The following is a 23,691-nucleotide window of genomic DNA, read 5'->3' on the forward strand; positions in this document are numbered from 1 at the left end:
GCTGATAAAATGTGTATACATTTTTTTTTTTTTTTTTTGAGACACCCTGTATACAAATAAAAGATTTTTAGGGGGGGGGAATAATCAGTTCCTAGATTATTCCAAAAGAATGTTATATCGTCACAATCTGTAAACAGAATAATTTGTGTTATCCTTCTACCCCCCTCTCTCCCCAAAACGTGAAAGCCAGATCCGTCCTTGACACGTGTGTGTTTTCACGAGTAGTGTGATATTGTTTGTGAAATGGTTACGACGGAGCTCAAAGTTAATTCTATCGCGTTACATACTTAACGCGTCACTGTTAGTGTTATTTTCCCGTAAGATATAGAGGGAATATGAAAAATTGGAAAAAAATTATTAGCATAATGTTTCATTTGTCTTGTCACTTCTAGTCAACGGTATGTACATTCCTGTATATCTCTGACCTTGACCAATAGCATGTCATTGGTCAAGGGAAATGTTTGAAATTATATCTTTTACAAGCCCGCGAAGTAAACCAAAGAAAAGTCACGTATATCTTCCTCGCAATTTCAGGTATGCCAGATGCTGGGTATCATTGAAGTGGACTATTTTGGACTTCAGCACACAGGACAACACGGAGAAGGATTGTGGTTGAATATGAGAAACCAACTACGGCGTCAGCTGTCCGGTCCACCCCCTTATCGACTTCAATTGAGAGTTAAATTTTTTGTTCCACCTCATCTGCTACTACAGGATATTACCAGGTAATCAGGGAAAAAAAAAAATAATAATAATAATAAATAAAAACTAAGTTTTTAGTCGTTATACCAAGAAACAACTATTTTGGTGCGTCTTTCCACTGGAAATGTGTTATTTTGCGAAAATAAAATTTTAAAAAGTTAAAAGCAGATTTTTGGATTCTTCAAAGGTTGAATGTCTCACCAGAACCGGTAAGGAGTCATTCACAAATTACGTAACGCAAGTCTTAAAATGTTACAGGCGGGGAAGTACGGTTGTTTGAATGCCTCTCGAGCTCCAGGCGGTCGCCCGGAGCGCATGACATTGGGGGATATCGAAGGTTTGAGAGGGTGCATATGCTTCGTGAAAGGGGAAAAACGATTTAATATGACAAAACATAAATATTCTGGTTGTCTTTTTTTTTTGTGTGTGTTTACATTTGCCTTTTTAACTTTTCCTCTAGCAAAACACTATTAACCCAATTAAAACGCCTTCTTAATTTTTCCGATCTGGAAGGGGACGCAGGAATATCTTCTCGTCCAGTTCGCCAATATACCTCGGGCCGACCCTGTCCTCCCATCTAGAAGGCAACAGATTTTTTTTAATATAAAGTATTGGTTTACTTGAATAGAAGTATCGAAATCGGTTTAATAATTTTACTTTTTAAAAGCGGCTGATTTTTCCAGAAAAAAAAAAAAAAAACTAGATTAAAAATCAATACCCATTACAAATTCGTGCACAATGTAATTAATCGTGATGTCCGAATGCAGAACTAATGAAAAGTAGCGTATAATGATGGCATATGTTGGATAAACTTTTCGCAAAAAATATAATCGGTAAACTTTAGAACAGGGTCCCCCTTCCAAAATAGCGGCGAGAAGAAGAGGAAAATGGCTGTGATATATAATAATCTTATTTTTGTTGACAAATTGAGCGTTTTGGTTGCCAATTTTTTTCCAATTGGTCACAGGAGAGGAGCTTAAAGTTCAAAGTTTCTTTTTATTAAAATAAAATATAAATATATATATTGCACGTCCGTGTTTAAACTCCGGCACAGTCAGAAGAATTTACAATAAATCGTGAATACAATTCTTAATCGTATTTAGCAGTCATGCGAACTTGAACCACGGTTCCTTCAAAGAGCGTTTCTTAATGCACTCTTTCCAGTGACTACTCGGGTACATCAGGCCTGATAATTTGTGAATAGCTTCTGATAAGAATGGAGAAATTTTAATTAACTTAAACATTGTATTCAAGATATATTATTAACTTATTTATATTGTAGTAAACCTTTGGTTTAAAGGGCAAATATATAGGTCAAAAACCTTTAAAAAAAAGGGAGAAACTGAAATGAAGCATTTTGTTTTCGGAACAGCATACTATTATACCAGTGAGTACAAGTGTTGGTGTAAAATTACTTGTGTACTGTGAAGGGTAGTGACATTTGAGACTACCCTTCACTATGGTGAACAATAATACGATAACTCCATTGGATCTTTTGTTGTTAGAGTTGAGGAAACTTGATAACAAAGAAAAGATTGCAGTCTCATTCATAAATGTGCAATCATGCTTTTATTTATTGAATCTTCAGGGACGGATTTAGGCTGTCAGGGTCTCAAGGAAAAAATCAGTAAGTGGGCACCCACATATTGATTTCTGATTTATCTTCCAAAGAGTCCCAGCGAGCGGCTGATTTATGTGTGCAAGAATCCTCCCACGTGATTTATTGTTTCAAGGAATTCAAACTTATTACATTATTAAAAAAATAAATGTTTTTTGAAACATGGATGCAAATCAAGTAATAGTAATAGGCATGTGATGCAAGAAAGCAAGCGTATGAGCTTATGTACCATCAGCAATAAAAAAAAAAAAAAAAAATCCCACAACCATTCCATTAAATGTTTGTCCAGTTCCTACTTGAATTTATTTAAGCCATCAACTTCCACAACGCCAGATGAAAGTTTGTTCCAGCAATTAACCACCCACTGGCTAAAGGCAAATTTCCGCACATCTATTCTATAACTGTCTTTCCTCAATTTGAGTTTATGCCCCCTTAAGTTTGTAATCTGAGCAAGAGGAAGAATCCCATCAGAATTCAGCGTGTTCAACCCATTCGAGGCCTTATACACCTCAATCAGATCACCTCGCAGGTGCCTAGTTTCCAGCCGCTGCAATTTGCAGAAATTTTATTAATCAGATAAGAAGTGCTCATCCTTTCCATTTATTTATTACATCTTTTTTTTTTTTTTTTTTTATTATTGCTCACAACCACCTTTTTTTTTTTTTTTTTTTCCACCTTCAGGTTGAATGTTTATCTGTCTTCATGAAACATGTGATTCTTATAAACAGTGAAGTTTTGTGGGATGAAGTCTTATCTCTACAACTCATCGTGAACCAACAGCTCATTCCTGTATATCCCAGTTGCTTTAAGGAGGTTCCTCACAAATAGAAATGCAATGGATTTAGTTAGGAAGAGCCGATTCTCCTTCACCACTGAGGGAAGTTTTCATATAACAGCGTTTGCAAAGAGTGGCACTCTTTCGTTTGAAGAAAGAAAGAAAGCATATTCTCAAGAAACTTGGCGTGTACGTCGGTAATCAGTTGATAGTACAACATGCAGGAACAGATTATGGGTGCCTATTACTATTATATTCGTTTAGATGCTAATGTTGGAATATGGTTAGATAATGCTAATTGCACCGTTCATCAACAAAACGTGAGAAGTTAGCAACAAAAATGTACACAGCTACCGTCACTAAGAGTTTAACATGTATGTAGGGCAGTTCTGCTTTATTAAAGCTTATGCCAAAAGAAACTTTGCGATGTCCCAAAATGTTTACGGCTTCTTTGAGTGCAAGTTGATTTGGCATAAGCTACTACACGCGCGCGCGCAATGTTTTCTTGATGTTGCACATTGGTTCCTTGGAGACCACTCTGCTGATTCCAGCCAATGAATCCCGCTTCTTGAAGCCATCAGTGGACATTATTATAAAACAAAGTATTCACAGTGGCCCCAATCAGAAAATTGGTAACAGTATTCTTTCAGTAGCCTAACATTTGGCATTGATGCCATCATTTGCTTGTACTAAGTGAATAACAGGTAGTTCAATTCAGTGCTAATTCAGAAAGTTTTAATTCAGCAAGCATGTTGGACATGTGTTTTTGTAAGTGGCGGCTTCTAGAATGTTAGTTCAATTCCTCCTCGTATCTCTGTGAAGAACAGTACCACTGTAAATGTGCCAAATACGTGAGTAGTATCGGTGGTGTGTTCTGTTATGTTCTGGCCGCTTGGCTACACAGAAGCACCAGTCACCTGGAGAGGTGATTCCAGGTACTCGTCCACACCACGGGAAGGTAGGCCAGTCCCAATGGAGCTCGTACTGTCTCAATTCGAGATTGATTTCCCCCCCCCCCCGATGTTGCCAAAAGGTGGGCCAGATTCTTCTGGGGGCCCACTCCAGAGAAGAAAAAAATAAATCCCAGCGATGGTAAAAAAAAAACATAATAATAAATAAATTAAAATAAAAGTAATTCCCGTGTTGCGAACAAAGCAAAAAAAAAAGTTTCCAGCTATACAAGAGTGCAGAACGTGTGAGTGGAGAATTTTTTTTTTTTTTTTTTTCATTGCTCTTTAGTCACTATTCTGGTTTCAGCCGGTGGGCTGTGGATGTCTGTGTGGTTTTTATGCGCGCAAACACTCCGTCAGAGAAGTTCTTCAGTGCGGTAAGGTTCTCTGGCGTGTTCAATAATAGCTCCAAGTGATTTTCAATGATCTGAGTGGAGCCCACAAAGTTTTGCCACAAATTTTCATATAGGCGCACTCAAGGAGCCAGTGCCTCCGACTTTCTTTCGCTCCGCAAAGGCAGAGATCGGTCTGTGAGAGTCCTAGTTGGTACAGAAATATATTCATAGAGTCATGGCCTGTAACCAGATAGGATGTTTCTAAGGTGAGCGAGAGCCATGACTGTACGGGCTTAGAGGACGCGCATTTGGGAGAAATTGCCTGGCGACAGTCTCGACAGGGACGTGTCCCATCGGGTCTGCCAGATGTTAACTAATTCGTTATAGCAGCTGGTCTTCTGTGCCTTAGGTTGAGCTCTATATCCAAGATCTTGGTTGGAATTCTCATTTTGATTCTGAAACACCAGGCCGCGGAAAACTGCATACAGGTCGAATGGGAGGACACCTGCAATGACCTGGAGAGCTGCCGTGGATACAGTCCTGCAGACCCTATGAGTGGCCAGCAACATGGATCGTTGGTTGAACTTGGGAGCTTATTCCTCATCTTTACAAGTCCACCCAGTGAAACCAGACGCCGGCCGTCAGCAAGCAGGTATCTTTGGACTGGTATTCATAAGAACGTTGGCATTGATGGCATCATTAGCTCGTTGTTATATTGATCACCAATATTCCCGCAAAGTTTGGCAGAGTTCTGAATCGCTGGTTATTATTATAATTATTCAATGTTATTGAAGTTTCTTACTAGTCTTTCTTTCCCTTTGTTTTCAAATCTATTCGGAAGAATTTCGATCCATACCACATCCATGAAAGAATGTTTTTGTGTATGCACAAGGACCAATTTGAAATATATTGGAAAATGTTTGTTGATCTTGCTTTTAGTCGTTTAATCAATAATGTGTGATCCAGTTTGCATTGTTGACTTCGTTTCAGTATTTCTCGTAGGTATTCTTAATATATTGAAATGAATTCATTTATATATTTAATAAATCAATAACAGAAAACGAACTTTTCACGAAATAGCCACTTGAGCCACTTTGTGAAAAGTTAAGATGTTCAAGATCGCGCTGCTCACTTTGTGAGTGAAATCTTTATCCTCCTTCCCCACCGCTAGCTAAGCAAAAAGATGTAGGGAACAGCTTCTTTCCCCATTCACCACCTGGTCTTAATAAATCAAAAATAAGAAATAGCTTCTCGATTATATGATAGTCGCTAGCTGTGTGGTTTGTGTATCTAGGTCATGGTTTTGTTTTTACCCCATGCGCTGCCTTCGACTAGGATTAAAAAATTGCTTCCTCTTATCCCTTCGAAAGGTATTTTGGAGCTTATCAAGGTAAAAAGCATCCACTTCAACGTTGTTCTTGGCCATCTTGTTCCAGAATAGATAGAGTAATGGAATGACCAACTTTCCCTTAGGATTTCCTCTAAGCTATATACAGTTTCCCCCCCCCCCTCCTTCTATAGCTATAAAAAACGAAGTGTTTTTTATAGTAGACACTTGTTGGTGTAGTGATGCATATCAGCGTAAACACGAATTCTGAATAAAAGCTAAAATGGAGTCCTCGGGCTTTAATCACCCGAGGACTCCATTTTAGCTAAAAAAATTTATCCTAGATCCTGCAAGCTTAGCAAAATTAGTATTAGTAAAGGGCAAAAGATGCTAGGCGCCTAGCTTCCTCGCACCTGTAGTTCGAGTCCCGGTCTTTCGAGTTTCCATTTAGTCAGAAGTGATTACTGCAGTCAAGGTCACTTTCACTGGTCAGCCGGTTTCCCCCTGTAAAAATAGAATTCAGTTGAGGTGCGTGAGTCATTAGGTTTGCACGTGCCTGTCAGATGTTCATCTTGTTTATTATAGCTGTTTTGTTTTTGTAACGTGCCATAATAAGGGTGATAAAAAAAAACACCTTTCGGCGGAGGTTAAGCTCGAAGCTTTAAAAAGTTGGACAAGGAGAAACCTTAAAAATGTTGGCATCACAATTAGGTAAAGGAGAAGTTACTGTTGGGGACTGGCATTGAAACAGACATCATTCCGAGAACCATCTTGATGGTTCTCGGAAGATACCTCAATTTCCCCAAAAAATTATGAAGTTGAATACGGAAAAAAACCAGCGATGATTTGTTCTTTTGGTTCTTACAGCAGAGATTTAAAGAGAAGTCCGATCACAGGACCAGTGCTCCAAGACAAAACACTTAATTTCAAGAAACAACTTCAATATGGTAAAGTGACTTTACTGCTACAGTAGACCGGTTAGACAAATGAAAATTTTACATACTGTACTGTACTGTACATTTGTGATAGGATAGCGTCTCACCAAGAAACAGCAACTCCGGATCACACACACACACACAAAAGATTTAACACCCATAAGCTCAAACTTTTTTTTTTTCTATTTTTTTAATTAAGAATTAGTTTCAAAAATAGAGAAGTTTTTAAAGGAGGGAAACCTTACTCATGAGACTGTTGATAAGTAAGATACTAGACAGTACACCTTCCAATTCAAATGAAAAATTAACTAATGACAGTATACGTGCTATGTTAATGTTACCAGTGTGGTACATCCCATGGACTAGGGTAAACGTTTTAGAATCTTAAAAATTAAAATATAGACGAACGTTGTTGGAGTCGTTACTTGAAGAAACAGCGAATGAAAACAGTATCGTCCGCTACTCGAAGAAAATTAATGGGAAGACTGTTCCACGAGGGGCGTTTGAAAACTTTGTGGCTTAAGTATGAGTGGTTTATTTGAAGAGTCAGGTAACGTGTTGTTAACTTTCAACATAGTCCCCTTTGGAGTCGGTACACTTTTGCCACCGATGTTGCAGTTCGTTGGTTCCAGCTACGAAGAAAGTTTTCTCTTGGTTCTCAGAAAAGCATCCACTGCGGCAATAACGTCGCTCTAGGTAGGAAAAATGGATGCCAGTTAGGTGTGTTTTTTTTTTTTTTTTTTTAATTAGGAAATAGTTAAATCCGACGGTGCTAGTTCTGGTGAATATGGGACAAGGTCCAAGATTTGAAATCCGCATTTATGCAGTGCAGCCATCGCAATGACAGAATTGTGAGCAGGCGCTTTGGCCTGGTAATACAAGACATCTTTGCTCAGTTTTTCTCCGCGTTTTTCTCATGTTTTTACAAAAATACCTCAAGGTCTGCGTAATATTCCCCTGTGACCGTCTGGCCTTTCTGAAGGTAATCCACTAGCAATACTCCATCAGCATACAAAAAAAACTGATGCCATCACCTTGCCAGCAGAAGGAATCAACATGGCTTTCTTTAGAGGGGGAGAAGAGCTGTGTTTTGGACTTCTCCTTAGTCTCTGGCTGAAAGTGATGGATCCACGTCTCATCCATGGTCATGAACCTTACAACTCTTGTGCATTTTTGATCTGCTGTCAACAACTTTGGGACCCATCGTGCTGATACCTTTTGCAAAGCGAGAACCTCTGTTATTATGTGGTACACACCTTCAGGTGAGATGCCCATGTGCCAAACTGTCACTCGTCGATCATTCATCACGAGATCATGCACACTGTCAACAACTTCTGGTGTGATGGACGTTGCAGGCTTTCCACAGCGTGGATCATCTTCTAGGCTCTCTCTCGTCCTCGTTTAAAATCTACTGCCCACTTCTTAACTATAGAATAGGAAGGAGCATCCTCCCCCAATGCCGTAACCATATCCTCATGAATTGCCTTTGATGTTAGTCCCTTTTTTTACAAATATTGGATGACTGCACGGTGACTGATTTTTGTCCAAATTTGCTCATTCACACACAACTTTGTTGACTTCAGGACCTGTAATTAAAAAAATGGTGCTATTGAAACTGCAAGAAACTTGATGGCTTACTTTTTGAGATGTTATATGTACAGAAAATTTTATCCTTGTACCACTACCCTTTTATACTCAGGTTGGTTGGGGGTGATTGTAGAGTTTTAGACGGATCAGCGACTTTGGCCATATTGCGCCGTATATGTTATGTTTGTAAATTGTATGTTCTGTGGTCTGTTTGCTGTTTTGCTGTACGAAAAGCCCAAGTTTCCGGAGGAAAACCATACTAGTCCCGCCTGAGACCGACTAACTCAGCAACGTGAAAATGACTCACGTCATCGACCGGATTTGAACTCTGGTGTCTTCTCCACCCTGCGTGGGAGAAAACGGCAGTTGTACTAACTGTGCTGCTCAGGCCATGAACGTTTCAAACGCCCTTCATATACTGGATAGCTGAATCATGATCCCAATTCCGGATAACTAATCTGTTTCAAATGGCCGGAACCATCTGAATATCTAATAAAGTCATGAAGAAAGCTGCTGACGAACAGCGAAGTCCAGGATGAGATGGTAGATAGCATCGAGTACGGAAACTTTGAGCAGCCTGGTGGACTGCCAGAATGGGAATAATCGAATGGCATATATATATATATATATATATATATATATATATATATATATGCTCAACCCCTGGCACCACCATGCCGTGACGGGACTAATTGTATGTCTATCATTGCTGCAATTAAAGATTCTATATGCTCAAATAAAAAAAATAAATAAAAAATTACATAGAAAAGCAGGAAGAACTGATAAACTGGAAAAGTTGTCATGATTTTTCAGCAGCAAAAACGAGCCAAAAAATTTTTAATGTTAATTTATAAAGAAACTTTTTGATTTTTTTTTTTTTTTATAATTCAAGTAGATTTTACAATGTGCTATTTTTAACACTATTTTATTTATTTATTTGAGGATATGTACTCTGTATAGTCGGAACTTTTCAATAGTTTTCGAGATTCTACTATAAATAAATTTATCAATGGAATCTATAATGCCTTCGTGGGTAGCACACAGTTGGTAGGATCCCCGGCTTCCCTGCACCGCGTTGTAAAGACCTGAGTTCAAGTCCCGTCGATGAGGCGCCTCCGTAGCCAGGTGGGCACGAGCAGCAGTGCGTAGCACACGCCTCTTGATTAGACCGGGGTTCGAGCCCGTGCCCACCAAATACGGAGGATGCAGAAAGGTCAAGGAATGACCACCTCATAACCTCGGAGCAATATGGCCTTAGTTGCTAATGCTCCTAAAAACCAAATGTTGTTATTTGGTTTTTAGGAGCATTAGCAACTAAGGCCATATTGCTCCTAAAAACCAAATAACAAACAAACAAACCCGTCGATGAGGTGAGAAATTTTTATGCGTCTTTTGCACAGTGTGGCTGAGTTAGTCGGTCTCGGGCGAGGGTGTAGTATAGTTTTCTTCTCCCGGAAACTCGGGTTTTTCGTCCAGCAAAGAGAAAATTGACCACAAAACACGCAATTTACCGACACTATATACGGAGCAATTTGGTTTTAATCGCTGATGCTACTAATACTGCAACTTTTAACGTTTATATTATGGTCTTTCTACCCCAGAAGGTTCCGATCCGAATGCCCCTTAAATTCTGGGTTTCGCATCCTTAACTTATTGCTTACGTCAGTTGTGATCCTTGATACCGCAGGATCCTAGAAAAAAGGCTCTTTCTGAACAAAGATCATGGCGAATACGATTTAAATCTTGAATGTAGCACACCAAACTATAACAACAGAAAAATTATAACCACTTTGTGGCAAAAGACAAGCAAAGGAAAACAGACAACTCGTTGGCAACTTTCCTGTAACTTCCTTACGATAGCTTGACAGTCTTTTCATATGATTTTCGTCTTTCGTTGCTTTCTTCTAATCGTGACTAGCAACTGTTGTCAATTAAATTGCCATTACTGACAAGTAACGCATATTAAACCTTACTTGGTTACAAAGTTTTTTTTTTTTTTTTTAACCTAATCTTATTTAATTAAAGTTAGGTTACTTGAATAAGCTTAGGTATTTAAATGGTCGTCACTTCCATATGATATTCACTTCACAACATAAGCATCCACGTGACATTGTCTCCTAAATGCTTAATTAAAATACTAATTGTCCTATTTTAGGCAACCTGACCTTATTTAATAAGGCTATTTAATGGGGTTATTGAATAATAGTTTTACCCATAATGGATTATAGAAAAAAAAAAAAAACTCGGAAGTCATGGCAATATCTGTCATCAGTGACGGATTTGAGAATTGTAACTCCTAGCACATATTTTCAGAGGTGTTTAAAAATAAAGTCGCGGGTTTCCCCCGTGACCTTGGGGATCCCCTGGAGCAACTGTACCTCGTTAAATCCGGCTGCGGCTGTCAATAATAATACTTTGATTGACAACAGTTGTCAGTCATGATTAACAGAAACTGGCGCGAGACGAGCTGTTATATTGAAGTCAGGGAAAGTTGCAAATAGGTTGTTCGATTTCTTCTGCGTGTCCTTTGCCTGCTTTTATTTATTTTTATCTTCTGGATATTAATGCTATCCTATCTTCAACGTGGCTTATATTGGTTAGCTAGATTGAGGAGTTCAAATCAATTATAAGACCTAAGTCTGTCTTAAAATTAAAGAGCTTTCTATTTAAAAAAAAAAAAAAAAAACTGTATCGTGTTTGAATTAATACAATCATTAATCGTCTGCTTCAGAAACATAGTGTGCATACATTTAAAATTTACATACTGTCTTGACGTAAGTCAAGTCAATCATTTGGAGACCCATGCCAATCATTATTGCCACGGATCTCCAAATTATTGTGTAAAACGTGATTTAATCCACTCTCTTGTCTTTCAGGCATCAGTTCTACCTGGATGTGAAACAAGAATTGGTTGAAGGCAAATTACGAGTTAAGACAGAATCATTTGCCAGACTGTATGCTCTTATCGCACAAGCTGAGCTTGGAGACTTTGACCCTACCTCTCGATCCACTACCCTTGTGTGCTATTCGAAGTGGATCCCTACCTCCATTGTATGTAATCCTGATCGACACTGGTCTCGTTCCCCAAGTCGTGAGAGACGCCGCTGGAAATCAGACGAACGAACCGACGACGAAAACGAGAAGTGTGGGACTGAGCTCGTAGAACAAAGAGCGATGCCTCTGTTGTGTCAGTCAGTCATGGCAGAGCATATGAAACTCTCCGGTACAAAACCTTCTGCAGCACAATATCTTTTGTTGAAGGAAGCTTCCGAATTAGAGGACTTTGGAGTTGAAGAATATTTTGTGCGTGCGAACGGCCGAGAAACTCTCCGGGTAGGAATCGGACCTAGTGGAGTTACCGTCCACGACAGCGACGAAAGGTTAATCCACAGGTAAGATGAATATAATTACATGTATTTGAATTTTTGTAACTAATGACGTAACTTTTTTTTTTTTTATTTTAGCTTGTAAAAATAATTGTGAAATATTGTTTTAATTACACTTCATGTATAAGACGTATTTGGTTGATTTTTATTGTGGCAGCCAATAAAATTGTTTGCTATTTTCTTTTTCGTAATGATCATGAAGAAATACTGTATCTGCCTTCTTGGATTCTTTCGGTTTTAATTTTAATTAATGTTTTTATTTGGCGAAAATTAATCCTTCGAATACAGTCGCGTGTTTTTGCTTTCTTTAATGACAGATAATAATAGCCTTGCTTGCACGTGTACAGTATCTTTCTTGAACTTTCTGTTAAACAGGAAATCCCGTGTGATGGTTTTAACAGGAATTTCCTGTTCAAAAAAGAAAAAAGCAGGGGATCTCTACAAAAAGAAATAGTTCTTATTACCACTTTGAGAATTCTTTTCCTCGGCTAATAATTTTACTGCGATCCCTATTTAATTAACACATATTTAGCCCCCTCCCCCACACAGTGTGGGGGGACGTCGCTTTAAATGGATGAAAATAGCGAGAAATTATTGCCGTTACGCTTATACGTATACTGTGCATCCGGTGTTTTATTACTGTAGTGCTGTTGTCTGTTAGAGACAGTAATAGAGGAACATTTTAGTGGAGAGGTTTACAGTACCTTTATCAGTGTAGAATACGTAAGGTAAAAACAGCTAGCGATATATATTCAGCTATGTTTCTTCTAGAACTGGCAAAAGATTCGATTATTCTCGCATTTAAATGTTCAGTTCTACTAAACTTTGCCATTTTCTAATTGCTACAACTGAATTGGATCATTGCTTTAAACAAATTTAAAGTAAAATTTTCAGTTTTCTGTGCAATTAGATGTACATTTGAACATCTAAGTCATCTGTAAGTCACAGGAAAGAGAAAGACAGGATCGGTGAGACTCTTTTCACTCCGATATGTTTGTTGTTTGTTGTTGTTTTGGGGGATGGAGAAGTGGTAACTGGTGCTCGGTGTCTGTTGGTTGTACTGGACAAGCACTGCCTCAAAAAGAATCATTCATTCCAATACAAAATCTTAGCTGCTTTGAACTGTATGGGTTTCAGACCCATAAATGCCACATTAGGTTTCAGAGAGACCCTTTGACCATTCCTTTAGTAAACCAATAACTTTCTTTTCAGCCCAACGAGTGAGCCGCGCCGCACATAATGATATGTATATTGACCGGTTTCTCAGAAGTTGCATAACCCTATGTCACGATACCATTCCCCAACTGACATTGATCGGTGGGAAGAACCACTAGTGACCAACTCATTAAAAGCCTTTTTCTGTTTTTGGTTTGACTACCAACAGACGTACATTTTTTTCCAATTGCCCATATGTTAAAGTTTAGTGTATTAGTTAAAGCTTGTTCACTTGGTAACCTGGAAGTGACTTCTACTCCGAACCATAGCAATGGCGGTAACAGGGAGAATTTTCGAATTCAATCGCCAATAAATTCGTTTACGTCTTGGTTAAAAAAAATGCACTGTGCATTTTATAGATTAATTCTGTGTTCAACAATATTCCGTCTTCTTTTTTTCGTTAACAAAAACGTTATGACTTCGACAAAATTCTTCTACAACCCCTATTACCGAGAATTCTAGATATAAAATTATTCTCGAACAAAACCCGTCGCAATTGATTTTTATCATACGAAATAAGTGACCTTTTTCAATTTCAGTATAGCATGAAATCTATAGATTCCATTTCACACAACGGTTTCAAAGTGTCCAAAGAAATGGTCGTCTTGAATTGGAGTTTGTTATTTTAAATATTTTGCTTCCTGATTCCTATCTGGTCCCGGCGAGATTTGGTGTCTTCTTCACCTCGCAGAAAATGGTAACTGTGTACCATTACTAATTTGCTTTGGGATTCTCGTAACCAAGTTTGGAAATTTCGATTTCCACTTTGAACAGAAAATGTTGGTACTCATTTCGAAGCAAGCTAATCGTGCTGGTGCTTATCAATGTTTGGCTGTCCATCCATCGGAGAGTGAAAGAATCCTTTGAGGCCTCTTCATCTCTGGGTTGTAGTTAGTCGATTTTAGGGGGGAATAGGATTTTCCCCGTATTCCGAAATTTTCAGAATGCACAGCATGAAAACCGTTAAGTGTAATTGTGTGAAAAATTATGCAACAAAGTTCTCATTAGAAACTTATAAGTGTTATTACCATTTTATAATATCAGTAAAAAATAATTACTAATTTTAAGTAGGTTCCTCTTCCTCTCGGTGGCACGCGAAAATTGTTATATTTTTGTTTCAGCATATATTTGACACGCAAACCGGAAAAGGTTCTCCATTGCTGCCGTATACAGTTAATGGATCAACGCCAAAAATTTTATAAATCGCTTCTCCGAAGTCCCATTGTCCAATTTCCATGCAACCTTTTCCTCAATAGATACCAACGTTTACAATTTGAACTACCACAAGCGCCCCTTTAGGGCACTTGCTTTTCTTTTAGAATGGTTTGTTGGATTTGGTAGTTTCAGTTGTTCATCTGAGAAGATTGCAAAGGCCATTCTTCTGAAATTGGAAACTTAATGGATGTTTGTTCCTTTTTTTAAACTTTCGGATCTTCAGAAGAAACCGCTTTTAGAAATTACAACACATACAAAGGAGGCAGCATCAAACACCTGTCAAAAAGTTAGGTTGTAGGGGATATTACGCCCTCAAACATGTGTACAATATTGCGGCAAAGTTACCTCGAATAAATTGCTGGTGCAATAGAGAAGTTTATTTTTATGCTCCAGTACATTAGCAACTACAGTTTACAACCAGTGTGTTTATGGCATTCAATATAAAAGTGCCGCAGTTAACAAGTCTCGCGTTTTATATGGCTACCTATGTGATTAATTTTTCGACATAGGCCCCTGCCACTGCAATTCACTCTCACATCGATGCTCTTATGCCTTAATTCCATTGAAAAAAAAAAACAACTTTATCGTGGTCCTTCAACCACGCATCCACAGCTGCGACCACCTCAGAGACATCTCTTCCCACGGATGTTACCCTTCAGCCTGGGGAGAATCACTAGGGGCCAAGACCTGAAGAATAGAGTGGGTGCTGAAGCAACTGAAATCTTGCAGTCTTTATGGTAGTCACCGCAATCTGCGAGGTGTGAATGAGCGCATTGTCGTGAAGGAGCAAAACATTAAAGTTTAAAATTATTTAAACTGCTAAAATTAATCTTTACCAGATGTTTACCAATAACTATCTGTTAACTAATTCATTTTCTTACGCATATAAGAACTAAAGGCTAAATATTAACAAGTCAGAAATGTGTAATCAAATTAACAACTCTATGTAAATGAAGTCATTACAGTTTACCACTTCTGCTGTTTTTACAGTGTGATCTTTTCCAGAGTGGTACAGGAAGTACCACGAGACATCTGAGAATAATCTGTAATTCTTTAAGAAAAGGGCATATTACACTCCAAGCAGGTTCAACTGCTCATTATTTCGCCAATTGCCGTTTCTTGATATACCTGAAAGAATATTTAAGATCGAAGAGGGGAGAATAAAAACTATCTATTTCACCAACAAATTTAGTTCATTGAAATAATGTGCTGGTTTTTCATCTTATGTGTACACATAAGATGAAAAACCAGCACAGTGTAAACAGCGTCCACACTTAGCTGTGGCGTCTGATTTGGATTTTTGATATAGAGACATCGCCGCCGCCAATTCGAGACCACCAAGAAACTTGAGGTTTCGCGAACCATGTGGACTTTCTTTATGGGAACTATACAAATAAACTGATGTTCAAAAGTTAGATCATAACACCATATATAAGTATAGTTGTAAAAAAAAAATACCTGAAATTTAGCGACTTGGTGGAACTTACTATGAAAATCTAATATGACAACATTTTCAAAAGCACCACTCATTTATAATCTGACATGGCACAGATTTTTATTATTTTTTTTTCCCTCCTCATGATTGCAAGACTCGGAACAGTAGATGGCCAGATCGTTAGACATATGAAGAATGATAGTTTATAGCAACAAAGTCAAGAGAGGTGACTCAGAGACAAGTCCACAATCCGCAACGAGTTACAGCATCCCAGAACAATTGTCTGGCCCTAACAGCGATGCACTTACGGAAATGAAAACCCTTGGGGAAATTAAATTGTGTGAGACAGCCCATGGTTTTTTTCCCCCTTCCATAAGACAGCTCATTAACTTGGTGTAGACAACAAAATTTCTGTAACCAAGATCAAGGTGATAATGTTCTCTTTACAGGTGCGTCGAAATTCAGTCTGGGAACTGTTTCTCGGCGTATTCTTACCTGTAGGGAATGTAAAACATGATTGTCCCATTCCTCTAACATCAGAGAATGAGATGGACCACTATCGTGCCAACAGCCACACCAATCGCCACATATTTGAAGAGGACACCTTGACTGCCCAAAGTTATAAGGACGAGATGAATTAATTTTCATGGAAAATAATACTCTCCTATATTAGTTTCAGCTGGCTGTGAAAACATATGGGTTGATTTAGGAAGTCGAATTAAGAACCCCCAACAATGCCCAAAGATTTGCTCTTTTAGACACTTTATTGTTACAAGACCTTTATAAACAGCTTGTGAAAGTTGTTTTGATGTCGGAATGTATATGATATTGTGTAGTAGATACTAAGTTTGAAAAGAAATAAATTTCTTTTCATTACCCTCAATATTGAAAAGAAATAAATTTCTTTTCAATATTGAGGGTAATTGAGTCTTGTAATGATGGACTCCCATCAAGTACATATTTTTCTCATATCTCAGATTTTATAGGTTTTAGCATCTTTTGGACACTAGTGTGTTTCAGCTATAGAGTCTCTTCTCTCAACCTATTATGATATGATAATCTGTTGTCCCTGGTAGCACAGCTGTTTTGGAAGCTGACGTTCCACACCATGGAAAAGACCTGACTTCGAATCTCATTAAGACCGAAGAGGAATTTTTGCGATTGTTTTCGTACCATGGTCAAGTTAGTCTTGTGTGAACGGGACTTTGGTGAGAGAATTAATATTTGGTGGTGGGGAGTAGAGAACTTCTAAGAGGATGAGGAAGTTGCCTTCTTGAAGACTCACCTTTGTTTGGAATTTAGGAACTTTGGGGCCCAGGTACATTGCACCCTTGTATCCCCTTAAGGACCTATCCAGCAGACCATGTAATATATGCAACTCAATTACAATGTGTTGTCGCCTCATAGCCTTACTGGTAAGTGTAATAACAATTTTTCTAGATCAGGCATAGCAAAGCAGTGACAAGCATGCCAAAAGCTGTACGCGTTGGAAAATATATGGGCATGTGGCCACGAATATATATTTATACAGTATGGCCACATCTGGTATTGAAAACCGTAAGTATAATTGTGTACGGAATTATTAGTTTCAGCTTACTTTTGGCACATAACGTAGAAAAGATTAAAGAAACTCCCACAATGAATATAATAGAAAATTATATTGACGATGCATCAATCCTATTAGAAATCAAAGATTTCTAACCATCCAAAAAAAAGCTAAAATTCGAAATGTCTGGAAAAGTCATTGATAAGTCAGCTGATGGATGATCGCATTGATCATTATAGATAAAAATCCCTTCAATACGAAATGGAACTGTAAAATCGGCAATATAGAGATTACAGAGAAAATCCTGGTGTAACCGAATGGTCAGCCGCGAGGGTACATACGTACACGTGCTTTGAATGACCGTGGTTCGAGCTCGCGTGATTGCTAAATACGGCGATGTTTCTCGTATTCTCTCTATTTTGTGAACTCTCTAACCGTGTGGTCGTCCTGGAGTATAAACAGAAAATTTGTTTATTTTATTTTTATTCGTTTATTAGAAAAACTTTCAAATCCGAAGGCAGTTTTGTGTGTATATATATTTTTTTTTTATGTAAACCCCAAACATGAGAGGTATTAGAACCTATAGTACTTAGTACCGTGCTTGGGTTGGAGGTTGAGAAGACAAAAGAAGATATTTGTTGACATTGGACTTGAACTTCTGTAGACTGTAATTTTCAGGAAATACGTATGAAGGAAGGTTGTTCCAGAAAACGGCAGTTGAATGAATAAACGAGGAAGATGAAAAGTTGGTTCTGTGAGTTTGAAGTTGGACAGTAAATGAATGTTGGCTGGTGGCAGCACATGTTCGGACTGTTTTGAAAGAGAGAGCGGAAATTATAGATGCCAATTCAGAAGAACAGTGCCCATGGAAGTATCTGTAGAAGAGGCATGCAGCAGAAACAGTACGTCTATGAGACAGTGAGTGGAGAGACTTTGTTAGAGATGAATCATTAATTAACCTAACTGCCCTCTTCTGAATGGAATCAAGAAGCCTGAGAGAGGTTTTCACCATCCAAGGTGGGAACAATCTTCCATGGCAGGGCGGATTTGCAATTTATACAGAGTGAGCAGCTGTTTTGAATAAAAGTAACGCCGAAATCGAAAGAGAAAACCAAGTTTTTTAGATGCAGAGCAAGCAATATTTGTCATGCGCTTGTGCCAAGAGAGATTAGAAGTCAGGGTAATCCCCAAAAGAGATATATCATTTTGCCTAGAAATCGGAGTGTCACCAAATATAAGCATAGGAGCAGAAGCTTTTGCGAGATATAAGACAAGACTGAGTTTTAAAAGGGTTGTCTTTGCCCCACTGGAGAATTACCTGAAGATCGGCATTTAAAGAATTGGTAGCAGATTTTCGAGAAGTTGAAGCTGATTGAGCAGGACAAGGTTTCTCAAAATGGAAAGTGGAATGCAATGTGCTATCATCGACAAAACTATGGATGGGATTTCCAGTCAATGGAAGAAGGTCATTGATATACAAGAGGAAAAGAGTGGGGGAAAGAACTGAACCTTGGGGGATACCGGCATTAGTGGAGAAGTTAGAAGACAGAGAGCCATCTACCATCACCCTCAGTGAGCGATCAGAGAGAAAACTGGATAACCAATTACTAAAAACAGTTGGCAAACCATAAGATGGAAGCTTGTTTAGAAGACCTTTAAGCCAAACACGATCGAAAGCCTTTGAGATGTCAAGATCGTCTACTTGTGTTTCACCGAACCTTTCCATTGAATTAGTCCATAAATGGGTAACATAAGCCAGAATATCACCAGTGGATCGACACTGGCGGAATCCATACTGGCGATTGTTGATCAGACGGAAGGTTTCTAGGTAGTTTGAGTTCGCAGTTAATTGATTTCTCCATTACTTTAAAAAGAGTAGAAGTAATTGCGATGGGAGGGATTTGTCACCCATTTTAGGAACTGGCTGGATATGAGCAAATTTCCAAGCAGAAGGAAAAACACCTTTGGAATAGAAAGTGAAAAAAGGCCGCGTAGAATAGGAGTAAGTTCAGGAGCACAGGTTTTGAGAACAAGTGTAGAAATACCATCAGGACATGGAGCTTTCTTAGCATCAAGATTCGTCAAAATCCTTCTGACATCCTTTTGACGGAAGACCACAGGAGTCATTGATTGGAGCGTGTTGGGAATGGTGGGAGGTGTTTTACCAAGATCATTAATACATGAGTTGGAAAAAACATGGGATGCTAGCAGGTCAGCTTTATCCTTAGCTGAAGTGACAATAGAATCATCTGGTTCGGGCAGAGGTGGGCAAAAGTTGCGGCCAATAGCTTTGGCAAGAGACCAGAATGCTCGGCTACCATTAGGGCAAGAAGCAAGTTTTCTACTCTTAGCCTGTTCAAACTCTAGTTTGGACTGATTAATAACTGCTTTACATTTGTTGCGAGCTTTGGTGTAGGCAGAAAATGAAACTGAAGAATTAGAAACAAGCCAATTACGCTATGCAACATTCTTCTCTTGAACAGCCTTAGCACATTTATTGGAAAACCAAGGTTTAGGTAAAGGACGAGATTTTAAAGTGGAGTGTGGGATAAAGGATTCCATTCCTGCAAGAATAATTTCACTGACACGATCTGAGCAAACGTTGATATCAGAAGTTTTGAAACAGTAATCCGACCAAGGAAAAGAAAAAAAGAAATCTCGCGGGTCATCCCATTTTGCATTCTTGTAATGCCAAACAAAACGAGGTTCGGAGTAGCCATGAGATAAAGGTTCCATTGGAGAAGAGACAATCACCAAGTTGTGATCTGAAATGCTTAAAGGACCTCTCACTTCGACCTTACTTAGAAGGGTTGTTTGTGAGAAAAAGATCAAGCGTATTGGCTGATTAGGATTGTCTGGTATTCTTGTAGGTAAATGAACAATCTGTGCAAGGTCATTAGTAATTGCAAAAGCCTCAGCATCTCGACCTGCTGGGTCGGTATGACTAGAAAACGGAAGCCACCTGTAGTTGTGAACATTAAAATCACCAAGGAAAATTACCTCACTGTTAGGAAAGTTGGACTGGAGAAAGTCAAGTTGCAAAGAGAGGAAGTCAAAGAGCTCCAAGTGATTAGTGGGGTTGGGAGAACGGTAGAGACAACAGATGAATTTGACACAATGAGGTAGAGAGATTTTAAGCCAGAGAAGATCAAAGAGAGGAGATTCCAAATTGCCAAGTCTCTGACAGGAAATATCAGAACGGACATATGCACAAACACCACCTTTGAGGCGAAAGGAATCATACAGGAATAATTTGGGCATCTGAGATGAGCAGTAGTTGAATCAACCGATAACTGAGATTCTGTCAGAAAAAATACATGTGGTTTGGCAGACTGCAAGTGGAAATGGATATCGTTGAGATTAGAATTGAGACCACGTATATTTGTGAAATGAATTAGGAAGTGCTTGGGAGGTTTAGATCTTTTCGCAGATAAGCTTACTCTATTAATTTGACAATTCATGGTATATTCAATAGTAAGAAAAAGTGGGTGGGACATGCTGTATGAAGTAATAAAATTTTTGGATATGGCGTACACATGGTAAGAATATACCCAGATCCTTGACATAACGTGGCCTCGACAATGCTCCCCGCATACACACTACTCGGAATCCTCCAGTCACTATCTGGCAGAGTAGAGGTAGCAAGATTATACACTAGATGATCCGGAAGCCTCCTGGAGAGTTACCAATAGGTTCGGTCCGGTGTACTAACTAGCGGCCGGCCTGCGAACACCGTTTTAGAGTTGTACCCTCGAAATGTAAGGAATATTGGATCTCGCCACGATGTTCATCATAACCTCAAAAGTCATCGATCATACTGCATGATGGAAGAGATAGGGAAAGGTTGACTGGAACTTAGCTCTAGAGACTAAACATGGGTTTCACCACTTGAAGCCTCCAATAAGCAAAGTGGTGGTATTGCACCGGTTGATGAGAGTCATCTATCACCTAGTACTGCCTGGTAACATAGAGGGGCGGCGTTCCTCCATGTGGTGTGGGCGCCACAATTCGACCCCTGCTTACGTTGGTTCACACCTGGGTGGTCACCTACCATGTACTTGTGCATGGAGGTTATACCCAGGATTACTAACAGTCTCCCCATCGTGAAGGTGCAAGCAGAGGATTTTGCTGTCACAGACCGTCCGGACTTCGCCGAAATTGGGTCCACTTGACTTGAGTGTCACCGAATATCAGTTCCATCAGCGTCTAAGACTCCTAGGTAGCAAGTACAGCTTGTCTGGCATATCTGAGAAAATGTCTGTGACAACCTCAAGGACCAATTATTTAAAGGCAACCTCAAGGGCAGTTATTTAAAGGAAAAGGGAGCTAATGCATTAGACCAGTGGTTTTCAACCTGGGTGCCGCAACAACATTCCAGGGGTGCCACGTAATTTGGGTTTAAATTACTTAAACTTATTATTATTATTTTTTAAATTATATGTTTATTTCATTATAAAAAGGTGTACGATATCTTTTTAATTTTATGGTAATCTATAATTTATGTTTACGTAGTACCTCTATATATTTTATAATATTATATATATATATAAAGAGAGAGAGAGAGAGAGAGAGAGAGAGAGAGAGAGAGAGAGAGAGAGAGAGAGAGAATGAATCGGATCTAACAGGCAGAAAATTGAATAGGGGTGCCGTTATTAAAAAAAGGTTGAAAACCACTGCATTAGACATCAAGTTTATCATGAAGGCTTCATTACTTAGGGGTGACACCTTTGAATTGAACAAGTCCGTTATTGCCAATCCTTAAAAGTTGTTCAAAGGGTAAAGTAACAATATCAAAATTTTCAGATAATGGGAGAGTGGATGATTATCATCGTCAAGAAGCCTTTTCAGCACTGAACAATGCAACGTTTTGTAATAACAAAATTTGGTTCAAAATAACTTATTCAGTAGGAGGGCTTGAATTAAAAACGGTAAAAGAAAGTTATATGGAAGTTAATACAGGCAGAGAAGTTGTCTGTGCCGTGCAGACAAGCAGCAGGGAGAGCCCATGCCGTCCATCGATGTTTTATCGAACAATTCCTTGTTAAGATAAGGTTGTTATTATTCCAGATGTGAGGCAATCGTGAGATCGCGCTAGGAATACTGTCATGGAAACCTCACCTAAACAAACATGAGTCGTTTTGAGCCATCCTGTTATTACATAAAACTGCGTCCACAAAAAAAAGTTGGGTTGTCTCTTTTTCCCTAATGTCAGTAGAAAATCATTTTCAGAGATCGCCAACTCTAATGGGATCAATAGTAATTATGTCCAGCTTTAGCTCATCTTGTCAGAAAATATTAATAATGTTTTCAAACTTGACTTATTCTTTAATATTTTCCCCTACGTATAGCTTTCCCAGAGCTTTAGATCCCCATTCAAAAGCCTTTTGTAATGCTTGAAAGTAAGAATAAATCAGAAATCCAGGCGTGAAGATTGATTTCAATATGTAAACTCGAAATATAGCCGGTTTTATATAGTTATTGGGATTAAATAAATAAATAAATAAATTATCTGTTTATACTCCGGAACGACCAAACGGTCAGAGGAATTCACAAGATAGACAGAATACAAGAAACAGCACCGTATTCAGCAGTCACGGGCTTGAACCCCGGTCATTCAAGGCACGTGTACTTATGCACCCGCGCGCCTGACCACTAGGCTACGGAGGCCTTAATCTCATCAGGATCGCCACGTGACAGTGAGGGGAGACACTTTTGTACAAAATCTCCCCAATACCCCCCAAAAATAATTATAGCCAGTTATTTTAATATTCGTATTACCCAATGAACAAACAACAAAAATACACTTTGAATAATAAATAAATAAATAAAAAAAAAAAAAAAAAAATATATATATATATATATATATATATATATATATATATATATATATATATATATATATATACACACACAGGATTGTTAAAATTAAAGTAGCCCTATGTGGAGCGAGTTCTAAGGCTCGTACTGAATAGAAATTTGGACAACGGGTACTATATATATATCAGAACAGCAACAATGCAGCTGCGGCTATCAGAGAATTCCGGCGTCAGAGCGCATAAGGCCCACGTGGACCTATGACTGTTTGTGCTGTCCGCAAAATGTTGCGAAATTTGAAGCTACAGGACATCTTGGTGTTCAACCAGGTAGAGGTCGAAAACGAGTGGACTCCTTTGGTGTTGAAGATGTGTCCATTGCTGTCGTGGATTTATCAAGTCAATCTCCATGTGGTAGCGCAAGTGTGCCAGCTGTTTCTCGTGAAGTGGACATGCTGTATTCCACTGTAAGGCTAGTAATGCGTCAGGTGTTGCGGTACTATCCTTAAAAATGCACATGCTACAGCAGCTAAAAGAATGATGATGCACATATTCGTTTCATATACACACTTCAGTTTCTGGCGTGAATGACAGTGGATATCACTTGGCCATGGAACATCCTTTGGAGTGATGAGGGTCCACTTCTGCTTAAATGGACAAGTGAATACGCACAACTGTCGCATTTGGGCAACAGAAAACCCTCGAGTTTTCCAAGCGGTCTCGTTGCATTCTCCAAAAGTGACAGTGTGGTGTGGATTTACGGCCACATTCATGATTGGGCCATATTTTTTTGAACAGGTAACACCGACTGGACCCCGCACCTGTTCCGTCACTGAACAGCGATATTATGAA

At 38.8% G+C, this 23,691-nt stretch overlaps 1 protein-coding gene across 2 annotated transcripts in view; it reads left to right on the plus strand.

Annotated features, from left to right (window-relative positions):
- Window positions 1-23,691, plus strand: part of dnr1 (E3 ubiquitin-protein ligase defense repressor 1) — a 126,306-nt gene that overhangs the window by 76,772 nt on the left and 25,843 nt on the right. For both annotated transcript variants that reach the window (XM_090377549.1, XM_090377550.1), the window contains exons 2-3: window positions 535-725; window positions 11,106-11,621. In XM_090377549.1, coding sequence (XP_090233675.1) covers window positions 535-725; window positions 11,106-11,621 — 707 coding nt within the window. The remainder of the gene's footprint in view (window positions 1-534; window positions 726-11,105; window positions 11,622-23,691) is intronic.

Source organism: Mastigoproctus giganteus, chromosome 7 (assembly GCF_048544385.1).
Source record: "Mastigoproctus giganteus isolate SK-2022 chromosome 7, ASM4854438v1, whole genome shotgun sequence".
NCBI classification, from domain to species: domain Eukaryota; kingdom Metazoa; phylum Arthropoda; class Arachnida; order Uropygi; family Thelyphonidae; genus Mastigoproctus; species Mastigoproctus giganteus.